The sequence below is a fragment of the Lithobates pipiens genome, unplaced genomic scaffold (assembly GCF_037356315.1).
Source record: "Lithobates pipiens isolate NorthernLeopardFrog02 unplaced genomic scaffold, aLitPip1_a1.2 Scaffold_27, whole genome shotgun sequence".
In the NCBI taxonomy this organism is placed as follows: domain Eukaryota; kingdom Metazoa; phylum Chordata; class Amphibia; order Anura; family Ranidae; genus Lithobates; species Lithobates pipiens.
The window spans coordinates 135794283-135820873 of record NW_027507788.1 but is presented as its reverse complement, the minus strand read 5'-3'; the positions used below and the strand labels follow the sequence as shown (position 1 = coordinate 135820873).

Sequence of the window (26591 nt, the reverse complement as noted above, 5' to 3'; positions counted from 1 at the left end):
GCGAAACGACCGCCGGGCGAACCGTTCGGCCATCACTACTAAGCAGGAGCAATGAGATAGATAATCTGATAATATTATTATAATTAGGTTGGTTCATTCATACTTTCCTCTCTCAGCTACTATAAAATATCACTGCAACATAAAAAATTCTATCCAGTTCTTATTTGATCATCTATTTGGAGTAGAAATGTGTCCCATCTCCAATGATAATTCTGTCTGTCCACGATTCCAAGTACAGGTTTTGCAAATGCGTGTCATCCAGAATCAGTAGAATATTAGAAAAACATTCATTGAAACTCAAACACCAAATGCTGTTTAGTTTGCTGTCTATATTTGTGTATAATTATTATGATATGAGCCAACCTAATGTAATAATTCAGTGTATCTGAACAGGACCTCTTCTCCATGCAGTAATTCAGCCTTACATTTAAATATAAAAGTTGGCTAATGCTAAGATAAAAAAAGTAATGTTTCTTCATGAACTTCGCTCTACTGTCGTCTCCTGGCCAAGGGCCAAGATTCTTGCATAACAGTAAGCTTGATTGGCTTCTGGTAGATGACGTAAGTGAAGGGAGGGAGGGCAGTCCCCAGACTCTCAGGCTGGTTGCCTATATATACAGAGCTCCTCTGTGCTGTGATCAGATCTACACCTGACTCTGAGCAGAGTTCTTGCTTCAACAGTGTTTGAACGGAACCCTCTCTGAGTCCTTTGCTCTTTTTCCAAACATCTTCAATCTGATTTTCTCTGACTTTTTTACGCCACCCAAAACCACCGAAACGCCGAAATGGACTCCCAGGTGCGCCAGAACTACCACCGCGACTGCGAGGCTGCTGTCAACCGTATGTTGAACTTGGAGCTGTACGCCTCCTACACCTACTCCTCCTTGGTAAGGATTTTGGTTATGGTTGTTTGTGTTTTTTTTTATTTTATTTTTAATTTTTTTACAATATTCTATATAGGACATATTTCTTACTGTGCTTTACTTCTATATCTTGTATTTTTTTTTTGTAACTAATTGTGGTCTGCTTTAGTACATTTTGTATACTACATTATATATGGGACTACTATTATCTTAAGTGCAATTACATTTATTTAAGTTTTATAATTGTATTTAACTATACAATATACAATGTGTAATAAAATGTAGATCCTAGAGAGACGCGCATGCATACATACTTTACTTTTTTTTTTTTTTTTTTTTTTTCTTTTAACAGTACCAACATGGCACTTTTAGTTCTGTTTCATAGGCTGAAAACAAGTTGAGCAAGGTCAGATTACACTTTTCAGTACCAAGACTGACAAAGTTACAGTCTGGTTTCATCACTGTTTGCCCTGACAATGTATCTTGGAGTGTTACATGTACTCACTCTACCAGGGTCAGAGCAATTGCTACTTTTAAACATAGAACAGCATCTTACACTAAGATCATGGGCTCCATTCACAGACCCCCGATTGCATGCAGAAGTTAGGTATTTTCCCAAAGATCTTGAAAAGGTAAATTCACTACTACTTTATGCGATATTTACCGCATAAAGAAAAAAATGCTCCTTAAATACTGCTTAAAACAAGTAAAAGTTGATTCAAACAAAAAAAAAAACTAAAAATGCATGCAGTAAAGTAGTGGTCCGGCATGCGATATTTAAGGGACCTGCAGCCACTGGCATCCTTGACAACCAGTAAACTGGTTAAGGAGTGGGTGACCGCCACATCTTAACAACCAATGAGAAGAGCAGAGCAAGGAAAGTGGGACTTTATATGAAGCACATGGTAGCGAGCAGATAGTTGAGCTGAACAAGGGAATTTTATTTATACAAATACCTTGTAAAATAAATATAATGTTGCTATCAGAGTAAATAGTAAACACAATAGCAACAGTACACATAATGATAACAAAAATGTCTCAAAATGTGACCAATAGTGGAAGGTTATACACGATAACAAAAAACAAATACATCGATAACAAAAATGTGATAAATAAGACCATAATAAAATTCCATAGTTCAACAAGAACAAGCTGGATAAAAATATAATTGCGAGGTAATGTCTGCAGGACCTAAGGCCTCACTGAACCTGTAAAGGTAGGAATTGCATAGTAGCTTGGAGATCTGATATAGGTAAATGGAAACACGGCATCAGGTAGCTCTACGTGTTTCGTGGCTGATACGCCACTCATCAGGAGCATGCACGTGATAATCTAAAGTAAAAATGATATAAAAATAATCAGTCATCGTTAAAGACGTGTATAAGGGTATGGTAGAATCCCAGATAATACCTGAAGTGTGTACTTACTGGTTAAGGTTCATCGGTTAATGGCTCGATGATGGGGTGCCAAAAACCTCAATGAACACCTCCAACTGGGAGCCGTGGTGAACAGTCCAACGGGGGAGACCAGGCAGGCAGCAATCAGGGTGGGCATAGGACTACGTGGCATCTCTGTGGGGGAGTGAAGGATAATTGAAGGTGGGCTGGTAGCCACATAGGTGGGGGATGTGGGGAAGGATCGTGTGTTGGTGAGGAAGAAAAATTTCTAGGGTGAAAATTGCCAGCCGAAGGGCTGCCAGAGGAAACTGTGACAAAGAGAAAAAAAAATGCATACAGTAAAGTAGTGGTCCCGGCATGCGATATTTAAGGAACCTGCAGCCACTGGCATCCTTAACAACCAGTGAACTGGTTAAGAAGCAGGTGGCCGACACACATCGTAACAACAAATGAATCGTCAGCGGGATTACCTGATGATTCATTGGTTGTTAACCACTTCAATACTGGGCACTTATACACCTTCCTGCCCAGACCAATTTTCAGCTTTCAGCACTGTTGCACTTTGAATGACAATTGCACGATCATGCAACCCTGTACCCAAACTCAATTTTTATCATTTTGTTCCCACTTTTGGTGGTATTTGATCACCTCTGGGATTTCTATTTTCTGCTAAACAAATAAAAAGACTGAAAATTTTGGGGAAAAAAAATGTTTGAGTTTTTTTTTTTTTTTGTGGGTTTTTTGTTTCTATTTACTTTGTAAATAAGTAAGTTTTCTCCTTCACTGATGGGGGTGGCACAGATGGGCACTGATAGGTGGCACTGATCTAATTGATGGTATGGATGCCATGCCAATCATTGCCAAACAATAATGCCAGCCAATAAGTGATGCCCATTGTGGGCACTGATTGGCATCCATTGTGGGCACTGATTGGCATCTCTGATGGTCTAGGGTGGCATACCTGGTGGTCCTAGTGGCACCCCTGTTGGTCCAGTGGGGGCATCCTCCCCCTGTTGGAGGAGCAGCCGATCGGCTCTCCTCTACTCGCGTCTGACAGAGATCGCTGAACTATCCTTGCATGGTTAGTACTAAAGATGAGCTCCAGCGTGGTCGCACAGCCTACACGCAGAGCCTGCCAGGAGGTCAGCGCTGCGCTAATCACTGGCAGTGAGACATTTCCCAATCTATGCAGCCGCGCATCGGGACAATGTTTCACTGCCTGTGATTAGCGCAGTGGCCGGTTCTGCACGTGGGCTGTGCGACCACGCCGGAGCTCATCCTTAGTCAGTACAGTGTCTCCGACTGGAGCTGACAGTTTTCATTGGTATTACGCAACACTTTATAATTACTGGAACACTTTTCAAGTAAATCACATGCAGCTTTGTGTCAGAGGACCTAGCCATTTCCTAGCCATTGGTGTTGTAAAATTAGCCCTAATTAAACAAAAAAAATGTCCATGGACGCGTCTTATCGAGTGTCCCAAATAGATGAAATGTCTTCTACAAAATACAGATGGATAAACTGTTGCTGCTGCTTTGTTGGGTGATGTACATATTTAAAGACAACACTATTTGCACAATTGTTGCAAGTGTTTTTCTGATGGCAATGGTTCTGGTTTGTAGTGCTTGGAGACAAAGGGCAATACATATTGTAGCATTTCACTGCAAAGGAACCAAAATCTGATTGATATTGATTATTGCACAAAATAAGATCAAGTGGGCTTCTTAAAGTGTGTGTGTGTGTGTGTGTGTGTGTGTCATTAGTACTGGTGTGTGAACTTCCTTTTTTCTTGGTTCTGAGAAAATGACTGAGCGCCAATTTTCCACAAACTGCTTATTCAACAACATGAGAAATGAGGAAACGCATTCCCGGGGGGTGTTTTCTACCACATATAACATGACTCATTTAGTGTTTTTTGCTTACTGCTATTAATGTTTAATCCCTTATCAGTGCAGATAAGTAGGTACAATTTCCAGTATAAAGTCTGATTAGGAATACTTGACATCAAGTAACGGTGATTACTAACTCTTCTTGGCCAACTGGAAGAATTCTCATGCTGTTATTTAGTAATAGAACAAATGGAGGTGCATTTGGAAGTGGAAGGTCTTCTGACAAAAAGCGCACCTCCTGACATCTAAATGAATTTTCCCATAATGCTTCATTTATGTAAGGCCCTAAATACCCCTATGCTTAAAGTTGCTTGCAGTTAAGATACATTATCTTACCCATATGTGGCAATAGACAGCTGTATATCTTTCAAAGAGAACAATAAACTGCACACCTCCACAAATATAAGATATTAGGTGTTACATAATGCAGATTTAAGGTCAATTTGGGGTAAATTTTTGCATTAAATCTTAATTCTCTTTCCATCCTCAGTATGCCTTTTTCGATCGTGATGATGTTGCCCTTCACAATGTGGCCGAGTTCTTCAAGGAGCACAGTCATGAGGAGAGGGAGCATGCAGAAAAGTTCATGAAATATCAAAACAAGCGCGGGGGGCGCGTTGTCCTGCAGGACATCAAGGTGAGAACAACCTGTAGTTTCAGACCTCCAATGTTTGGGGGGGGGGGGGTATTTTCAAGAACTTGGAAAGAGGCCAAGGACATGGCTTTTATGTTGGTAATGAGCCTGAATCCAGTAATCAGATAGGCTTCCCTCATTGCGCATATGTTGTACAGGTGATATGACAGAGCCCAGCATTTCCAGAGGGCTGGAGCACAGTATTAGGCTTTTTATTTTATTTTTATTTTTTTTAAGTCCTGAAAATTGGCACTTCAGAAGCTAATTAAGACCATTTTTTTAAATCTACAAAACAGTTGCTTGAATGTCAAAATCATTCATGGACACTGAGCAAAATGTCCCATAATTTGTAAGAGATTGATGCTTGTTTCTTAAGCTCCATCTAGTGGCCAAATGCAGTAATGTTTTCTGATACCCTTCATGAAGAAAATTATACCACATTTTTGCCACTAGGTGGAGCTATAGATACAGACATTAATCGCTTACAAAATTTATAGGACATTTCATTCATCATGTGCAATGAATGTTTTAGGAGGCTATGTTCACATCCTAGCTGTTTGCTGTGTGCCGTATATGTTCGGGCACAGCGGCCCATATTTTTGAATGGATTGCTGTACCTGCAGGAAAAGGGATCTTCAGCTTTTTAAAATCACAGCTGCGACTTAAGAATTAATGGCACACCTGCGCGTTTTTGCCTCTGGACATGGGAACGCATGCAATTTACATGCATTCCTGTACCCACCTAAGTGTGAACCTAGCCTAAATAGACCCATAAGGTACACAAAATACTTGTGTAGCAATTATATGTAAAAAATAAAAAATAAAAAATTTAATTGATATAATTTACAATTTTAGATAAATAAAAGTTTTGTCTTATAAGACTATTTTCTACTTCAGAAACCCGAGCGTGATGAATGGGGTAACACCCTGGAGGCCATGCAGGCTGCTCTGCAGCTGGAGAAGACCGTGAACCAGGCTCTTCTGGACCTGCACAAGGTGGCCACCGACAAAGTTGACCCCCATGTAAGTATCTGCTCACCATGATAAAGAGTTAAATGCCAGTAAAGCTCCTTATTCTGTCATATAATACTTAGCAAGTAAGTGATACAGCTGACTCTTTATAGCTTAAAGGAGAAGTATAGCCAAAGCTTGTTTGGCTGTGCTTCTCCTATGGATCACAGAAGTGCAAATCATTTTGCACTCCCGTGACCTATTTTCAGCAGAGAGTGGGCTGAAGTCCGCTCTCTGCTGAAGTCACTGGAATCAATCCAGGCAGCATGTCATCCCGATAAAGGAAGTCTGGATCCTTCAGATGCTTCAGTGAGAGCCTGAGATGGCCACTCCCCTGCCCCTCCAAAGCTCAGCGCTCTAGTGAGCGAAGAGGCGCAGAGAGCTGCTGTGTTCAATCACTCGGTTCTCAATGTAGAGGCGCCGGGGGACAGCTGCATAGGTAGTAAGCAGCCCCCAAATCTACATGCAGGGTGCCGGATGCATAGATTTCTATTGGGGGGGGGGGGGATTTGCACATGATTGGAGCCTGAGGCTCCAATTGGCTTAAAAAAAGGGTGGACTTGGGGCACTGAGCCCATCGTATAGTGTGACATTAGCGATTTAATATTCACTAATGTCTACCTGTTTCTCCTCCTGGCCAATAAGGAAGCGGGTCCTGAGACCTGATTGGCCAGGACAAGGAGGAGATGGAGGGGGGAAGCCACAGCCATGACCTACAAGGGGAAAGTCCAGGGCGAGGGTGAGCTGGCGACCGGGTGGGAGGATAGGTGTTGTCAATAGCGTTTTCTGAGCTTACCTTTTCAGACTGCACTTAAATGTGCCCTGGAGGTGTCAGAGGGGTTGGGTTTAGACAGGTGACATGGTAAAGCAGACAAGGTATATGTGTGGTTACAAAAAAAAAAGGTAAGACATCTTGTGCGTGCTCGCTCCTGAGCCCCACTGCTGTGTCCATTGATGCAGACAGCAGGACTCTGCTCCCTCGTCACTGGCTTTGACAGCACTGGGAGCCAATGGCTCTCAGTAAGCCAGCAAAACCCAGAAGTGAGGAGGGGAGAGAATAGCTCCAGACGTGCATGGTGCGATTGAATGAGGACTCGGGTAAATAAAAGTGGGGGGGATGCTGATGCCTAAACTTTTTTTTTTATTTTTTTTTTTTTTTTTTTTTTTTTTTTTACCTTAATGCAAGGAATGCATTAAGGTAAATTTTTGGGCTTTAGAACTACTTTAAGGTATTGCTCAAGCAAAACAAATCTGATCATGTGTTTATTCTATTAAACTGCCTTATTAAAAGAACTGTTAAATTTGATTGGTTGCGACTTCAGCCCCAATGATTATAATTTATGATTATACAGGATTTATATTGCACCAACAGTTTTGGCAGTGCTTTACAAAGTAAAGGGAGAAAGCACAGTTCCAATACAATGCAGATGCAAAGTATGGGATAGTGGGACAGACGGTGGTAGAGCGCCAGAGCCTCCTCCATCCTCTGAAAAAGTCTTTCATAACCAGGAATTTTAACAAAAAATAAATAGCGCAAAAAACAAAATGTGATACAGGAATTAAAAGTAGTTGCATTGGTGCAGAAGGAGGGAAGCAACAGATTTTCAGAAAATGTATCTTATCTTGTGTTCTCTTAAAGTTATCTTTAATTTAAAGTAAATCTTTTTTTTTTTTTTTTTTCAGCTGTGTGATTTCCTGGAATCTGAATATCTGGAGGAACAGGTGAAGGATATCAAACGTTTTGGAGATTTCATCACCAACCTGAAACGCCTTGGGTTGCCCGAGAACGGCATGGGCGAGTACCTGTTTGACAAGCATAGTGTGAAAGAGAGCAGCTAAGCTGTGTACCACCCATGAGGATCCAGCCAGTCTACTTCCCATCTATAGTCCTTCTACTATTGGAGTGACATCATGTGACAAAATGTATCTCTCAAACTTTCTGTGATCCTATGTTTAATAATGCAGCAGTAGCTGTGCTTGTCAACAAGTTTCTAATAAAGTCTTTCAGCATGTATATGTATTGCAGTTGGTGTTCATAGATCTCAAATAACATATCCAGTCTTTTTAAGACCTTTTACCATTGATAAAAAAAAAAAAAATTCGCAAGTCGTCTTCCAGGACGGCAGGCCTACTTGTCTTGGTCGTCAGCCCCTGATCCGCGCCATCCTGGAGAAAGTCCAAGATGGCAGGGATCTCTCGGGAAGTCCCCTTCGCCTGGCACCAACGTGAGAAGACTCCCCCCCCCCAACTTCCACTTTTTTTTTTCCTTCAGATTTACTAAAACCATATGAGGTAAAACCTTAGGAGTTTCAATGTGTATGTAATCAGGCAGGCCGTTGAACTACATGTTTTTGGTAAATCTGAAGACAAAAATCAGCAGAAAATTTTATAGTGTGTATGGGGCTTTAGTCTTTCAGAGGGCAGACTGATTCTGATTGCCCCATGGTAGCCCAAGAGGACCTTGTTCCCTTCCCTGGGAAATCAGTTCATAGCTCCCCCTCAGCATGTTCCAGTCCGGCAGGACTTTCTCCTTCAGGGTCCAGGCTGCCACCCAAATCCCAGCTTCTTCAAGCTGACGGCTTGGCTCTTGAAAGGGAGAACCTACAAAAAAAGGGGGTGTTTTGAGAGGGTAATTGGCACACTTCTTTTAAGTAGGAAACGGGTTACCAGGCATATTTACGCAAAAGTCTGGAGTCTTCTCATGCTGGTGCCAGGTGAAGGACTTCCCAATGAGAGATCCGCGCCATCCTGGAGAAAGTCCATCAAGTCAAGTAGGCCTGCAGTCCTGGAAGACTTCCCAGAAACACTGAAAGATTAAGAAGAAAGGATTGAAGAAAGGAGGATACCACATCCCAAAATTCGGTAAAGAGGGGGCCAAAACGGGTTGGGGAATACCAACCCCGGGATTTTTAACGGTATCAGATCAACAAGAATATGCAATCAACTGATAATTGCTAAAAATGTTTTTATTCAACCAACATCCATCAAAGATGTACAAAACTAAATTATACAATCATAAAAACCACTAGTGAGGCTGGATTGGGTGTAGATCATCTCCAGAGTTACCCCACTTTGGTACATAAATGCTACGCTGCGATTATTCAACATGTTTCGCTCGTAGCTCGAGCTTCATCAGTAATTGGCGCAGCAGCAGATCATAACTAATAAAGTAAGAAAAAACAACATATATTCAATTCATAAACAATATATCAAAAAATAATATAATAAACATTTACAAAACAAATATTTTTGCAAAATAAGTATACAAAGGAAGAGATTATAAAAGTCATATACAATACATAAAAAGATGTGAACTGTATCCAGGCACAGATTCCCTATTAAAGGATACAGAAATCAACATATCCAAAATAACACAAAAGATTTGTAACTATGTCATTTGATTTAATCTTACCAATTACATCAGAGTCCCACAGGTCTATGCATATGTTTGCCGTTAGTGGTGAGTAAATAGAGTTGAAAGGAAGGTGCAATCGATGCACCTGCTGGCCAATAGATGCACAGACTGGATAGTGACGCATCAACCAGAAATCTAGTCTGTAGAGAAGAACATTATATTTTATATATAAGAACATGATGAGTTGGTCATAGTGGTAATTATTTAGAGTAAAAAATACTCTAATAGGTATAAAGAGATCTCAACATCATATTACCTGGATAATTGAATCAATCTGAATGCAGACTGGTTTCAAATGGCCAGTATGAGGAAATGCCAGCAGTGTTGCCAGATGAATTATTTAAATAAGCGCTGTAATAAACCGGTAAAGTAGATGCTATCAGCTAGGAAAAATGGACTCAGTCAATTAAGTTGAATAAATGTAGTAGAAAAGAAAAGGCAATGAAAAATCCAACAAGGATAGTCATAGGGAAATATAGTGTATAGGCAAAGCCTGCATACCGGTCAGTATGTGTACAGAGACACCAGTAGTGGGATAGTCTGTTCAGCAGTTCATCCTCCGTAAATTGCCAACAGGCAACTGACTGGGGGATGAGATTATAAATCTTCTCCAGCCCGGCGGCGTCTAACGTCACCGCCGGGCTGTGGGCAGATTCAGAAAAGGAAGTAATCTCACTCATTGTCACAACTAGCGTCCACGTTTTAGTGCGCATGCGCGGACGACGCTGATCGCGTCAGCGGCCGCCCCGCGGCCATCTTTAATTTCGTCAATGTCCTAACTGTAAGTATCCTGAATAGGAGATGCCTAGAAACCAACCCACCCAGTGTCACATGACACCAGACGGCGTCAGCAACAACAGCGGGACCTCATCTTTGTATGAAGCTGAAATGTAAACATAAAGGTGTACAGAGAAAGAAAAGAAATCAGCACACTCTTTTTTAATATAAAGGTATCGGTTGGAATGTACATAAGGTAAAATGGATGGTTTAAAATGTCATCGACAGAGATCCCATCCATGTACATAGTTCCATTGAAACCTTAGAAGGATGATTCACTTATAGTGATGGGACCATTACAGGATATAGGGACATTAATGGAAATGAGTATGATATAAATACAAGTGAGCATTATATTCCAAATGAAAGGGGGGGGGACAAGCTGGTCGTATACCTGATTGATTAACAGGAAAAACCAGTAATGTCCCCCGGGCGCCCATACAGACCGGTGAATTAAAAGGGAAGCGTCACTTTTAACAAGTCCTGCGCATCAAGCCAGAAATAAGTAGAATAATAACAAGCATGCAAAGTATTTACAAGTATTACAGACCAGGGAGACTCCGATACTCATGGTACGAGAAAAAAAGAAAAAAAAGGTAAACCGATTTAAAGAAATGGCTTAAAACTGAACGCCTCATTCAAGCCCGGCAATTCAGTTGCTTTAAGGTCAAAAATCCAGCGGGCCTCTCGCTGTAGTAAAATTTGATTAAAGTCGCCCCCTCTGTCCCCTGGGGCTATATGTTCCAATGCAAATAAGTGCATTAAGCTGTCATCAAAGTTGTGAAAGAGACCGAAGTGACGACTGATAGGGGTTTCCATCTTCTTAGACCGGATCAGGGACACATGGTCCCTGATGCGGTGAAAGAATGGACGTTTAGTTTTCCCCACATAAAAGGAGTCACACTGACAAATCATAATATAAACAATTCCTACCGACAATTTACCAAGAATTTGGGTTTGTAGACACGCTTATTCAGTAATTAGGATTGAATTAGAGGAGAGGATATGTCTGCAAAAAATGCACATATGACACGGTCTTGATCCTTTTTGTTGTTTAGTGGTTGTTTGAGCCCGAGAGGTATAATGGCTTTGGACTAAAGTGTCTTTAAGGGAACGTGATCTTCTGAAGGTGATCTCAGGATATTCTTTTATGTGTTTAGATACCTTTGGATCTCCTCTAAGGAGGTACCAGTATCTATTTAGAATATTTCTTACTTGGGAGTACTGACCGCAAAAGCGTGTAATTAGCCTGATGCCCTCATTAGTCTTAGAGGGTCTCTGACTGTGTATCAGAGTAGACCTATTATGTTTCTTCGCCCCTAAGTAGGATTTTTTTAAACATTTATTGCTGTAACCGCGGCACCGCAAACGTGCTTGTAGTTTTTTTGCCTCAAGCTCAAAATCAATATCATTGCTGCAATTTCTCCTAAGGCGGAGATATTGCCCATAGGGAATGCTAGCAATTAAGGGTGGAGGGTGCGAGCTAGAGGCAGCTAGGGGTTTTCTGAATAGGGTGGTCCCAATTTGGCCATCAGGGTTAACAAAAATTTGAATATCGAGAAAGGTTAGAGAAGTACGACTTTTTTCTATGGTAAATTTCAGATTGAATGTGTTGACCCCCAATAGATCAATGAAGGCAGACAAAATTCTCCTGAGGCCGCGTACACACGCGCGGACTGTTCGCCCAACTTTGTCCGTCCAACAGTTTCGGCAAACAGTCCGCTCAAACTTAGCATGGACGGACATGGCCACACACGACGGACGAACAGTTTGCTGAAACCGTGCGCGATGACGTGAACGGCACGTACGACGGGACGAAAAATACGACGTCCTATACACTGCATTATAGCTTTCGGCGTGAAAATCCTTTCTGAGCATGCGCGCAACTTTGTTTGACGAACAAGCCTACACACGGGCGGACTGTTCGCTCAAACAAGGTTTCAGCGGACAGTTTTTCGGAATTTCCGAAAAACCTTGTCCGTCCAACTGTCCGCTGAAACTGTCCGCTGAAAGCCCACACACGAGCGGACTGTCCGCCCAAACACTGTTCAGCGGACAAAGTTGGGCGAACAGTCCGCCCGTGTGTACGCGGCCTCAGTCCCTGTCCAAATAAAAAAATATCATCTATATACCTCTTCAAAAAATGAAGATAAATCGTCATGATGGAAAATGTGAGGCTCCCAACCCCCCAGGTACAGGTTTGCATATGAAGAGGCACATTTAGTCCCCATAGCCACACCTTGGATCTGGAGGAAATGGGAGCGCCCAAACATAAAAATATTGTTCGTCAGAATAAAATAAAGTAGTTGTAAAATGAATTGGTTATAACCAACTCGAGCTTCACCTGCCTCGGAAAGGAAGCCCTCCACAACTCGAACACCAAAATCGTGGGGTATGGAGTTGTAGAGGGCTTCCACATCGAGGGTAACAAGCCAGGCATTTTCAGGAATACAAATTCCATCAAGTGCACGCAAAAGGTCTCTAGTGTCCTGTAAGTATGAGGTAAGGCCCTCAACATGAGGGCGAAGAAAATCGTCTACCAAGGCACTTGCCTGTTCCGTGAGGCAACCTCTGTCAGATACTGTTGGACGACCGGGAGGGTCAGACGCATGTTTGTGGATTTTTGGCAGGGTGGGAGTTTTGGGGTTCTCAACATTGAGGTACTGCCATGTTTGTTTATTAATTAGTCCCTGATGGTCCCTGATGGTAGGCAGAGTTAATAAGTTTTTTATATTGAGTAGTGAAAAAAAAGGAGCGCAACTAGGGAGAAAATGGGATTATCACGGTGCAAAGAAAAACGGAAAACAAAATTATATTATCAAATTTTTAATAAATATCACACAAAATATTTAAAAGAATGACAATACAATAGATACTACAAATCAAACATATAATGTAGTTACATACTAGAACATACAACGTATATATTCTATCCAGTTATCAGACAGCCGAAAGTGTAGAGCGTGTTAGGCCCGAATGGTGTTGGCCTTTAGATTCTGACTGGTCAGTCTTTCCCTACATGTTTCGCCATACAAATGGCTTCCTCAGGGGTAAATAGAATATAGTTCCAAAGAAGGTAACAACAATTCTGCAAAAACAAAAATAAAAAAACAAAACAAAAAAACATGTACTGATTAAAATATATGAGAAGAGAGGATTGCACGATACATGTGATTCTGCCGGTTGGCATATGTGCCTGGGGCTATCTCTTGGCCGCCCGTAGCTGTATGGACACCCAAGGGCCTGCTAGATGGATAGCGGGCCCGCATCCTTGACTCCCGATGTGTCCGCTATCTTTCCATACTTTTTCATCTTGGTGTGCCTATGAACTTTTCCATGTGCCTGTTTTTTCCACCTGGTCCTCACTACATCGGGCTTCTGCAATTGTTTTTCAGCAGTGATCTGTCAGCCTTATTAGCTGTCATGTGATCCCGTCATGTGATTGCAGTTGCAGTGCACTATGGGTGTTGTAGGCTTTCAGGTGATTGAGCGCACTCTGTAGAGTCTGTTTTTGTCCGCTCCCGCTAGGCAGTGACGTCATCACGCCGTGCGGGTGAGGGGTATTTAAAGGGCTGTGAATCCAGCATTCATTTGCTGGGTCCCGGGAGGCGCTGCAGGTTCATCGCTGTGTTTATTTCAAGGTCAGTACCTGGACTGTTGGGGAAACCATCCACATCTTTTCCCTTCAGTGTCTGGGCTATATTAACCTTATGTATTTTCTTTGTCTTTCACAGACCACTCACATGTGAGCTCCGCTCTAGTGTTGAGGATTGAATTGAATCTATATGTACTTTTGGATAGTTTGATGATCTAACACTTGCTCCCTTTACGGAAGTAAGTAATTAAAATATCCTTTTTTTTTCTTTTTTTTTAAGTGGAAAAATTTTCCCTTTTTCTTTTCTGTTTCAGTTTTTTATCGTCAGACGACATTGGGGTTTGACTTTTGATTTTCTTTATTGATGTTAATTGACCTCCGCTGTTCAGTGCGATTTCTCCAGCGCCTCCTCCACTGTCTTTTTCTTCGTTTTTTTTTTTTTTTAATATGGTAGGTAACTAATGAAGGCCATGTTGGCTTGTTTGTATCCATACAATGTATCTTTGTTTTAGTTCTTGATGCCCTAAAAGTTTGGGGCAATCTTGACACCACGGACACTATAATTTATATATTTAAACTTTTTTTTCTTTTTTTCCCTTTTTTATTTTTTATTTTCTACTTCATTTTTTTGTTTTTATGCTAGCCCTTATAGCCCCCTGCAGCTACACTAAGGTGGTTACAAGGCGGTCGCCGCTTGCATGATTGCGTCCCGGCGGTCTTTCATGCAAGGCCATTAAGGGGTAGGTATTTGGCCATATGGGGGCATTGTGGACGGGTGGGTGTGGTATGGATGAACTGATGTGTCTAGACCTATGTCGTTGGCCTACATGTATCGTGCAATCCTCTCTTCTCATATATTTTAATCAGTACATGGTTTTTTTTTTGTTTTGTTTTTTTATTTTTGTTTTTGCAGAATTGTTGTTACCTTCTTTGGAACTATATTCTATTTACCCCTGAGGAAGCCATTTGTATGGCGAAACATGTAGGGAAAGACTGACCAGACAGAATCTAAAGGCCAAAACCATTCGGGCCTAACACGCGCTACACTTTCGGCTGTCTGATAACTGGATAGAATATATACGTTGTATGTTCTAGTATGTAACTACATTAATGTCTATGTTTGATTTGTAGTATCTATTGTATTGTCATTCTTTTAAATATTTTGTGTGATATTTATTAAAAATTTGATAATATAATTTTGTTTTCCATTTTTCTTTGTGTTTTTCTTTGCACCGTGATAATCCCATTTTCTCCCTAGTTGCGCTCCTTTTTTTTCACTACTCAATATAAAAAACTTATTAACTCTGCCTACCATCAGGGACAAATGGGGATGAGGTGCAGTATTTGTTAATTGACTCCTTGCCACGCACTACCATATTGAGTAGTGGTGTAGTTTATATGGCTTTCCGGAATCTTCCTGTACCATTCTCTATTCTGAAAAAGCTTTTCAACCATCAACTCATAATGGGTATTGTCCATAATGACTAAATTACCTCCTTTATCTGAGGATTTAATAATTATGTTTGTTTCATTATGTAAAGAGATCAAGGCTGCCCTTTGTTGGTTAGTTAAATTCGATATCTTTGGATCATGCCATTGAGTTTGGCAGATTTCATTGGTGACTTGTTGGACAAAGGCCCAAATGTTTGGGTTACCTTGCAAAGCCGGAAATTTATTTGATTTGAGTTTATATTCTTTCGGGATAGGAGCTGGGGGAGGAGGGGCAGAGCGACGTGGGGTAGATCTCTCCCAAGAGAGAGCCTCAGCTTCCTCCAGATCGGTTTTGTCGATATGTCCCTCATCCCACAGCTCCATGAGTTCTTCCATAGCCTTGATCTCTTTTAGATTTAGGCCTGAAGGGGAAGGAGGTCCTGAGGGTTGTTGTGACCGAATGGTACCGGATTGGGACTGATCAAACAAAATGCGGAAAACCAATTTCTGAGCAAAGAGGTTTATATCTTTGACTAGTTCAAATTTATCGATTACTTGGGTAGGACAAAAAGTCAATCCTAAATCTTTTGTGTTATTTTGGATATGTTGATTTCTGTATCCTTTAATAGGGAATCTGTGCCTGGATACAGTTCACATCTATTTATGTATATGACTTCTATAATCTCTTCCTTTGTATACTTATTTTGCAAAAATATTTGTTTTGTAAATGTTTATTATATTATTTTTTGATATATTGTTTATGAATTTAATATATGTTGTTTTTTCTTACTTTATTAGTTATGATCTGCTGCTGCGCCAATTCCTGATGAAGCTCGAGCTACGAGCGAAACATGTTGAATAATCGCAGCGTAGCATTTATGTTTTTATGCACCAAAGTGGGGAAACTCTGGAGATGATCTACATCGAATCCAGCCTCACTAGTGGTTTTTATGATTGTATAATTTAGTTTTGTACATCTTTGATGGATGTTGGTTGAAAATTTTTTTTTTTAGCAATTATCAGTTGATAGCATATTCTTGTTGATCTGATACCGTTAAAAATCCCGGGGTTGGTATTCCCCAACCCGTTTTGGCCCCCTCTTTTTCCTCTTCCCAGAAATACTGTTAAGTGTAACTTTTTTTTTCCTGCTTTAAATACTTTCCAAAAATTCTGGACCCCTTTTTAGGCTGGGGTCAAACTGGGACCAGCTGCGGATCATACAGGAACACTGTGCATCCCCAATCTCCGGTTCAGGGATGAATCGGGGTCAAATCTGTGCCTGAATTCTGCCCTGAAATGGATCCAAAGATGCACAGCATTTCTGTGCAGTGCGTTCCACAGCCGCCACAGAGATATGTGAACTGGCTCCATAGAGAGCCGGTCACGTTTTCCTGCTATGCAAATTGGATGCGGGGAAACCCTCATCCAATTTGCATAGGTGTGAACCCAGCCTTAACCTAAATGTGGCCTTATGATTTTTACTGGGGCCAAATAAAATATTTCCACCACACACCTTACTAGAAACAACCATAGTGGGTAGGGTGCTATAGCAACTAACTTTTGGCATCACAGGAAAAATTTGGAGACTGTCACCTACACAATGCACACTAGTCGGTGCGCATTTATACAACACAGAATGCCCACCTGCTGTGCACGAACGATAAGGTATGCTGGCAACATATTTTCTACATTATACTGGAGCAGCACATGGTTTTTTATCTCCCTCTTTGTACATCTAAAATGGTGCTTACTTTTTCAGCTGATATTTGACATTGAGTGGTGTAACTAAATTCACTGGACTTGGACCAGGAAGAGAAGGTGCAGGGCTCTGTACTGCTGCGTTTTGTAGTCCGGGTAGCTTGCAACCTGGCACTGGCTCAAGATGTCCCCCAGTAAAGGGGGCTAAGCCATTGATCTCCTCTGTAAGAGGCAACAGGCATTGACCACCTATGCAAGTGGACACACATCGACTGTCAATGAAAAGGGGCACAGACACTGATTGCCCATGTAAGGGGGCACAGACACTGATCACCCATGTAAGATGCACAGACACTGATCACCCATGTAAGATGCACAGACACCGACCACCAATGTAAGGGGACACATACACTGATCATCAATGTAAGGGGACACAGACCACCAATGTACGGGGGCACAGACCCTGATCATCAATGTAAGGGCGCACATACACTAATCACTAGTGTAAGGATGGCATAGATGCTGACCAGCAATGTAGGTAGGGCACAGACACTGAACCTCAATGAAGGGGGGGCACAGACACTACCCACTAATTTAAGGAAGCACAGACATTGAAAATGATAGAAGAAACAAAAGGAAAGGGGGGGGGGGCAAAATGGGCTGGGGAATACCAACCCAGGGATTTTTAACGGTATCAGATCAGCAAAATATGCAATCAACTAATAATTGCTAAAAGTATTTTTTATTTAACCAACATACATCAATAGTTCACATTCATGCTTTTATGTATCAAAGTGGGGTAATCCTGGAGATGTTCCATACTATGTCCAGCCCCACTATTGGTTTTATGGTTGTATAATGTAGTTTTGTGAACTATTGATGTATGTTGGTTAAATAAAAAATACTTTTAGCAATTATTAGTTGATTGCATATTTTGCTGATCTGATACCGTTAAAAATCCCTGGGTTGGTATTCCCCAGCCGGTTTTGGCCCCCCCTTTCCTTTTGTTTCTTATATAATCCTGTGTGGTATCCTTTTTTTTCAATCCCCTCCTCTTAATTTTTCATTGACAATGATAGGTAGGCTTAGACTAAATGTAACCATGTTCCTTTAGTCCACGCCCAATATCTAGTGAAAACTAACCACAGCCACTCTTTGCCAGTCTGTGAGAGTCTTGCTTCTGGCGTAGTAATCATAGTATATTTTGTGGGTACTATAGGAATGTGGTATATATGTGTCATATAAACAGTAGACACAGATTTTGTTTAACCACACCCCTTTAAGCACATCTAATTTTAGGCCACACTCACCATTTGCCATATCACTGCATTACTCTAGGGGCCCCAGGTCTTCCACAGTCCTAGGTACTCCCTCCCATGTTAAATTGACACCTTTAGGTAGATGGTGGGTTAACATTTGGCTTTAAGATGCCGTATAGTGCTTTGCTTCATGCTGTAGACAAATAATATACAATAATACCTATGGGCCATATTAAAAACCTCCCATAATACTGTTTTTTTTTTTTTGTTCAATAATGGGTTAGAGCTTAAAGTGGTTGTATACCCACATTTTTAACTTTTACCTACAGGAAAGCCTATAATAAGGCTTACCTGTAGGTAAAAAAAATATCTCCTAAACCTGTACGGTTTAGGAGATATTCCCCTCGGTATGCGCCGCTGACTGCAGCGGCGGATGCGCACAAGGGGTTTCTCGCCTTCAAAATCCGGCAGCAGCCGAGCGGCCGGACTGAGATCTCCCGCGCGCATGCGCGGGAGTGACGATATCGCGGCTCCGGCCACTCACAGCGCCGGAGCCGCGATACCCGGAAGAAACGCAGAGGGAGCATGTCAGCTCCCTCGGCGTGGATCGGGCCAGATGTCGGGGCCTCGTTCTAAGGTAAGTATTTCATAATGAGCTAGTATGCGGTGCATACTAGCTCATTATGCCTTTTGCTTTGCAGGTTTAAAAAAAAAAAAAAAAATGTGCGGGTTTACTACCGCTTTAATTGGGAGATTATATTTTTAAAGTAGAACTGCATTTAAAAATTGTTACTTTCCCTGTTTGGGGGAGATTTTATAAATCTTGAAAAGATGCTGAAATAGTGGGGAAAATGTAGACAGACAAGACAGGAATAGCACGATGAGCCTTGGAGCACAGAAAAAGCTGTAACACACCTGATGAGGAATTACAAAAAAGAGGCTACTGGTATTGTGATAAACCAGTAGGAATTACAACTGTAGCAAGGTCCCAGGCCTGCTTCAGTCTAATGAGAAACTCCAGGGCCAGAGATAGCTGACATCATTCTGTATATGGTGGGTTGTGTGGCATACTGAGTGCAAAGTAGTTAAAGCCAGACACTTCTTGAATGCAAGAGAAATTTTTATTTTTATTAATAGAACTTTGGGAAAGAGGGTTAGGGCCAGGACACCCTTAGGTAGTTGCAGATTTCCAGTCTAAATAATGTGTCCGGGTTTCAGGTGGACACACGATTCAAAACCTGGACTGTCTGGGTGAATCTCGGACAGGTACCAACCCTAGTTCCAGCAGTGCCATTACTCCAGTCAATTTCAGAGTAGTTAAATCCCCCATTATTATCATTGTCCCAGACCTCAACTGTACTCTCTGCAGCCTCAGCTGTTCTGGGCAGTAATTGGTTGGGAAGTGCTCTGTGCTGAGCAGCTGCCTGTTCATTCACAAACTGAAGCCAAGTAAACACAGTTTACTATGCAGAGACCCCTTCCAAGCCAGGAGACCTATACACTGGATGGCACAGACTACAGGGGGTATCCTTTATTGGAGGACAGATTAAAGGGGGGGTCTAAGTACTGGAGAACACAGAGTAACAAGTGATGTATACACTGGAGAACAAGATGCCATAATGGAGGAATTAGAGACCCCCACAAATGAGAAGGCAAATTAAATAGAGACCCCCAAAATGAAGTAATGAAATTTGCCTCCTCATTGGAAATACTTGAAGTAACTTTAAACTTTAAACCCTCTCTACAAAGTTAATTTACTAATGAGAATCTAGAAATATTTAGGGGCCCCCATAATGATGGAGTAATCAAAGACCCCCATTCAGAATTGCGAGGAGTAATCTGAGACCCCCAACTGGAATCAGGGAAACCCCACCACACATATACACACACTTCCAGGCATACAGGGGAAATATTTAGAGATCCCCTACCATGAAGGAATGCAGGGGGTGTAGGGACCCCCACGGATCCCTTAATAGGAGGAGTGCATTCAGGAATACAGGACCCCCTCCAGTTAAAGGAGACCCCTGGATAGGAGGACTGCAGGGGAGTGATACGAGGGGACCCTCATGCAGGAATACAGGACCTCCTATCCCACTCCCCTCCAGTAACTCCCCTCTCTCCCCCCTCCAGTTAAAGAAGACCCCAGCTAGGAGGACTGCAGGGTGTGAAAAGAGGGGACCCCCCCAGGAACTCCCTTCTCTCCCACTTCAGTTAAAGAAGACCCCCAGCTAGGAGGACTGCAGGGGTGATAAGAGGAGAGCCCCTTTAGGAACTCCCTTCCCTTCCTCCCCCTCCAGATAAAGAAGACCTCCAGCTAGGAGCACTGCAAGGGGGTGATAAGAGGGGACCCTATCCAGGAATACAAGCATTCCCCTTCCAGTTATAGAAAACTTCAGGGGGGGTGATAAAAGGGGACCCTCCCTCAGGAACCCCTCTCCCCCTCTAATTAAAGAAGACCCACGGCTAAGAGCACTACAGGGGGTGATGAGAGGGGACCTCCCTCAGGAACTGCCCCCCCCCTCCAGTTAAAGAAGACCCCCAGCTAGGAGGACTGCAGGAAGTGATAAGACGGGGGCCCAAACACAGATAACCCTGCCCACAGCCCACCAATTGAAAGGCCAAGAGGACGACAGGCAGCTGCCATGCCCCCCTATAAGGTGAATGATGTGTAGTGAGTGTACAATCAGCTGCCATGCCCCCCCCCCCCTCACTGGTGAAGGTGAATGGTGTGTACGCATACCTCCCAACTGTCCCTGATTTTGAGGGACTGTCCCTGATTTGGAGCAATGTCCCTCTGTCCCTCATTCCTCCTCATTTGTCCCTCATTTTGGTCTGATCTATATAGATGTATATAAAATGCACTTTTCCCAGTGCTAAATATTTCATCCAATTTCTAAATTGATGCATTTGTACATTTTAAAGGCCAATATAAAGGAATAGTAGTGGTTAAAAAAAGCACTTGTGTGTTTAATTATCCTTTTTTTGGATATTTGAAGATATACTCTGACAGGGGTCCGTTCAAATTTCTCACAATAATAGTACCAACATCCCAACAGCAATGCATATACAGAAATTTTTGGAGGTAGGGGACTTTTACAGTACCAGAAACTCAAAAGAAAAAAAAATATAATGAAAAAATATAAATTTATTTAACAAATAATCAACATATATATAAAATCCAACATTTAATACAATTCCCTATGGCCTATGACAGAAACCTGATATGAAAAAACAGGTAACATTCTATTAAGAACCAACATGATCTCCATCCCGATGCGTTTAACATGTTTCGCCTTAATCGGCTTCCTCAGGAACAAGGGACTAGGAGTATCCACATCACAGAAAACAATATGTAACTCTCTAAATACACAAAAGGACATAAAAGAGAACAGAGAAATCAAATTAATGAATAACAATGAAAACACACAGCTTTATAATGCAAGTAACAAAACAATAAATGCAAAAATAGCATATAATATAATATTCCAAGTCAAAGATTGCAAATATGTGGAAAAAACAAAACAAAACCCTTGCATAGCCCAAATGTTACATGATCCCCTTACCTCCAAAAAAAGGGAGAAACATCAACACATAAAGGGGTTAATCCTAATCCTAATCCTATTCCTAATCCTAATCAAAAAACACATTCCTTCACCAACACTGCAGGAGATGCCGGATTGCCCCCAAGCGTGGCCAAGAAAGCCCGTAGAGAGGGTTGTGGTTGCTACATATGTCTCTGGAAAATATATATACGATAATACCTGAATATACAATTACAAAAAACTTTATTTTCAGGTCAATAGACATAAGGGTATAGGTAGACAAAGAGCCCAACCAGGTTTGCATTAAAGGGACCATGCCTACCCACCTTATAAAAATGCTTAAGCAGAGCTTGTTAGTAAAACAGGGAACTCGGGATAAGGACATAAGCCTTCAGAAAAATAATGTCCGCAAGATCTAGTGAAAAAAGAAATAACAAACATATATATAGTCTCCTCAAAGTTATTCTGGTGCTATACCCCACATAAGAAAGAAATTCATAAAATATGTAGATAATAAAAAACGCTAAAAAGTCGCACAAAAATGCATCACAGACCTCAAGACCCAAAGTCTCTCACCTCTTAATGGTTCTGGGCTACAAATGCTTGGCTTCACCGATTCACACAATATTGGAACAGAGAAAAGAGGGGGAGAGAGGAAAGGGAGTAGAGGGAAGCACCCTCGTTCCCAAACACAGCAATCCCCCAGTGCCCAAACAGAGCCAAATCCAGTCCAACTTGCGGTCTATATGTCTAAAATAAGAACAATCATACAAAATATAGCCCATGAGAGACTAAAGAGATATACTCAGCAGATACTCAAACACGTAGCCATAAATCTCCTTTTTACCTGTCAGATGTACACACAGCAAAGTCCCGAGCTACCAAACGCTCCCGGCCTGTCCCATGACAAACCGGGTTTAAATAGCCCTCTCCATGGCGCCAAAACGTGACATCACAACGTCATGGCGCCAAGCAGACGCTAATAACGGACGTCCCAGGTCACCAGGATGAACGTCATTTCCGGTGCGTCTGACCTGTCAACAGGAAGAGAAAGTACTCACCCTGCTGACACCTCCCGGACAAGGAAGATACTAGTCCAGAAGTCTCCGGAGGACGGTGTCCCTTAAGGGAACATCCCAAACGGGTCCATAGGAGGGCACAAAAGCCCCACAATGGGAGCGTGTACCCACCACAAAGTTCAGGACCCTTGGGCGTCCATACGGGCCTCCAATGGCAAAAAAGGGGGGTCCCCACACCAGCACCGACATAGAGAACACTGACACCAGCACCAACATAGAGAACACTGACACCTGCACAGATATAGAGAACACTGACACCAGCACCGAGATAGAGAGCACTGACACCAGCACTTTAATGCTCTTAATATATGTAATTTATACAGTTAATTTTTTTGTCGCTTGAATTATTTTTTCCATTATGGGCTTAAGTGGGGCCTAGGTTTTGCCTAAGGCCTCACAAAGCCTAGAGACGCCTCTGCTCTTCCATGCCAGCGTCATTATTACTGTATATGTTAAGTCACAGAAACACATTTCTGCTTAGTCACGGTGCAAAGAAAAACACGGGTCAAATGATAACTCATCAGTATCTGCCTGCAGTAAATCACAATGTACAAACTGTTCAAAGACCATACATGGCTCCTGGTAGTGAAGATATTAAATAAAAGATATGTGGAGTAAAGTTCTTACCTAAGGGCTCTAGTTATAAAAAAAAAAACTTTCTTAACAACTAATACCTGTAATGTTTGTAATGTATGTAAGGGCTCTTATACACTGGTGGCTGGAGGACAGTAATAAAAAGGTGGACGAGTGACTGCTCTACTGCCCCCTGGCTGCCCACCCAAATCCAGCAATACAGCTGAATGTGGCATTCTTAACTCAGACTTTAGAGTTTGACAGGCGTCACCGCCTGTCAAAATCACCCATTCAGTCCAAAGGGGCCACACCGCAATTGCCGCAACTGCGAGCCAAACAATGGAAAATTGTCATTCGACAATAAAAAAAAAAGAAAATAGGCATTAGGAGGTGGCAGGTAGTGCCTCCTGAACTCCTGTCAGCCACTATGTATGGCTTGAGCTCTGGAAGGTTTTAAACCTGACCAGGCCATTTATTGCTATTCAGCACTGTGCTAAAATTTACATTTACCTAGTCATACAAGGCTGTACTCAAATTACATTTTTATCATCTTTTTTGCACACATAGAGCTTTCTTTTGGTGGCATTTGATTACCTCAACATTTTTTATTTTTTGCGATATAAATGAAAAAACTCAATTTCTTTATAATTTTAGACCAAAATGTATTCTGTTACATGTCTTTGTATAAACATTTTATTTTTTATGATAATTGGTTTGTACGAAAGTTATAGCGTCTACAAACTATGGTACAGTATATATACTGGAATTTACACAGTTATAGACGCTATACTGTAATGGCAATCAGTGACTTATATTGTGACTGTGATAAGGTGGTGAGTAATCTGGCACTAACAGGCACTATCTGGGAGGGTCAATAACTGACACAGACATCGCTAGTGACACTAATATATAGTGATCAGCGATAATACTGTACACTGAAATCGTATTAATCAGCGGCGGCCCGTCCATTAGGGGCACCCGGGTGCCGACCCCTCTCTCCAAGCCACCCCCTATATGCCATTGATAAATAAAGTTTTTTCCACCAGCTGCCACTGGTACTAATGATACCATTAGTAAAAAGGAGCTGGAAAAGGGATAACATCTAGGGGTTAACTGTGAGCCTAACAAGTGTAATGCATATAATATGTGATACTTTTACTTTCTGATCTGGCTGGTTTTTCTCCCTGTAATTCAGAGAGAAGAAACAGTCAGATCACTGTTCTTATGCAGAGTTTTGTATGTTTGTAAACACAGAACTCTGTGTGTGATTGGACACATCCAATCAGCTTATTTCAGGCAAAATCATTGCCTCAAATCTGATGCCAATCAGAGCCCGCCAGGAAGTCGGCACTGCGCTGCGCTAATTGCAGTGAGACATTGTCACGATACACGGCTGCAGAGATCGGGAAATGTCTCAGTGCCTGTGATTAGCACAGCCAAGTGCCGACTTCCTGGCGGGCTCTGCACGTGGGCTGTGCGAACACGCTAGAGCTCATCCTTAGTGTGCACACATGCATGACTGGAACCCGGAAGAAAGGTGGGGATGTGCAGGTACCTTGTCTGGCCTGCCTGTGCCGCCTGTCCACAGTAAATTTAGTAGACAGCGAGTAGTTAACCACTTGCCGACTGCCCTATAGCAGTATTACATTCATTTATATGATCCTGCACTTCCGGGTATTGGGCGCAAGTGTGCACCACCGGCGGCTCGCTCCTGCTCCGATTTTGCACAGCAAGACCTGCAGACCCCATGTCCGCCGGCACCCGCTGATCCTGAGGTACACAGGTAGAACGGCAATCTGATTATGTAAACAACACAGATCGCCATTCTGTCAGCAAGGAAGGCATGGATCTGGTGTTCCTGCAAAGCAGATATACGGATCTATGCCTTCCCCTAGTAAAAGCACCTCCCACACTACTGTAAAACACCAGCTAGGCACACAGTTAACCCTTAGATTGCCCCAGATCACCCCATCACAGCCAGTGCCATTAGCACAGTGATGGTGCATATTTTTAGCACTGATCACTGTATTAGTGTCACTGGTCCCCAAAAAAGTGTCAAAAGTTCCAGTTAGTGTAAATATAAATATACATATATAAATATATAAACAACAACAGGTATATTTTTAAAACGGCCTATCATATACCTCTCTGCGCCAAACTAGGACCTTAACACACCTCCCAAAATTATATATATATATACTTACGTATATGTGCTCTCCTAAATGGTGAACGCACACACGTGAATGAAAAAAAAAAAAATATATATATATATATATATATATATATATATATATATATACTTCTTTTTATGCAGATACCTGCATATATAATAAATGCTAGAACCACAGTATACTTAATAACAACTGCTGAGTATATTAAAACTCAGCAGTACGGACAATAATAGCAGCCATTACATTTTTTTATAATAAAGATATATAAAAAAAAGGTCATACAAACAATTCGTCAATATATATATGAGAATATCAGTATAAAAACAGCGCTTTTAAAAAAAGTCCTTTATAGAAGTCATAATATACGAAAAATCACTAGAAAGTTCCAAATGTGCAGATAAAGTGTCTATAGTGATCTAATCAGCGTTGTAAGGTGATCAAAGTGCTGCCAAACTTTCTTCCACCATAAACCGGGAATGCTTCACCACATGCGATGCATACCCCCTTCGGGGGTTAAACTCACCAGACAGTGCTGATAAGGTAAGCCTTAAGGAGTAGTCACTTCATTGGATATAGTAATATTCATATATATCCCCCTTAGCGTTGCAGTCCCAAGCAGTCCTCCAAGTTTATCATAAAAATAAAAAACAGAGTGTGCACATAGCATAATACTGTTTTAAAAAATAATACAGTATTATGCTATGTGCACACTCTGTTTTTTATTTTTATGATAAACTTGGAGGACTGCTTGGGACTGCAACGCTAATGGGGATATATATGAATATTACTATATCCAATGAAGTGACTACTCCTTAAGGCTTACCTTATCAGCAGTGTCTGGTGAGTTTAACCCCCGAAGGGGGTATGCATCGCATGTGGTGAAGCACTCCCGGTTTATGGTGGAAGAAAGTTTGGCAGCACTTTGATCACCTTGCAACGCTGATTAGATCACTATAGACACTTTATCTGCACATTTGGAACTTTCTAGTGATTTTTCGTATATTATGACTTCTATAAAGGACTTTTTTTAAAAGCGCTGTTTTTATACTGATATTCTCATATATATATTGACGAATTGTTTGTATGACCTTTTTTTTATATATAAATATATCCCAAAGTTTGTAGGCGCTATAATTTTTGCGCAAACCAATATGCTTATTGGGATTTTTTTTATACCAAAGATATGTAGCAGAATACATATTGGCTTAAAGTGGAAGTAAACCCACTTTTTTAACTTTTACCTACAGGAAAGCCTAT

The 26591-nt window shown here is 41.6% G+C and overlaps 1 protein-coding gene across 1 annotated transcript; it reads left to right on the top strand.

The window, feature by feature from the left end:
- The first annotated feature begins 631 nt into the window (after positions 1–631).
- LOC143934151 (ferritin, middle subunit) lies at positions 632–7808 on the top strand. Its single transcript, XM_077457515.1, has 4 exons — positions 632–887; positions 4640–4786; positions 5681–5806; positions 7478–7808. Exons 1-4 carry the CDS (start codon positions 786–788, stop codon positions 7631–7633), a joined length of 531 nt encoding a protein of 176 aa, XP_077313641.1. The 5' UTR covers positions 632–785; the 3' UTR covers positions 7634–7808.
- The last annotated feature ends 18783 nt before the right edge of the window (positions 7809–26591 follow it).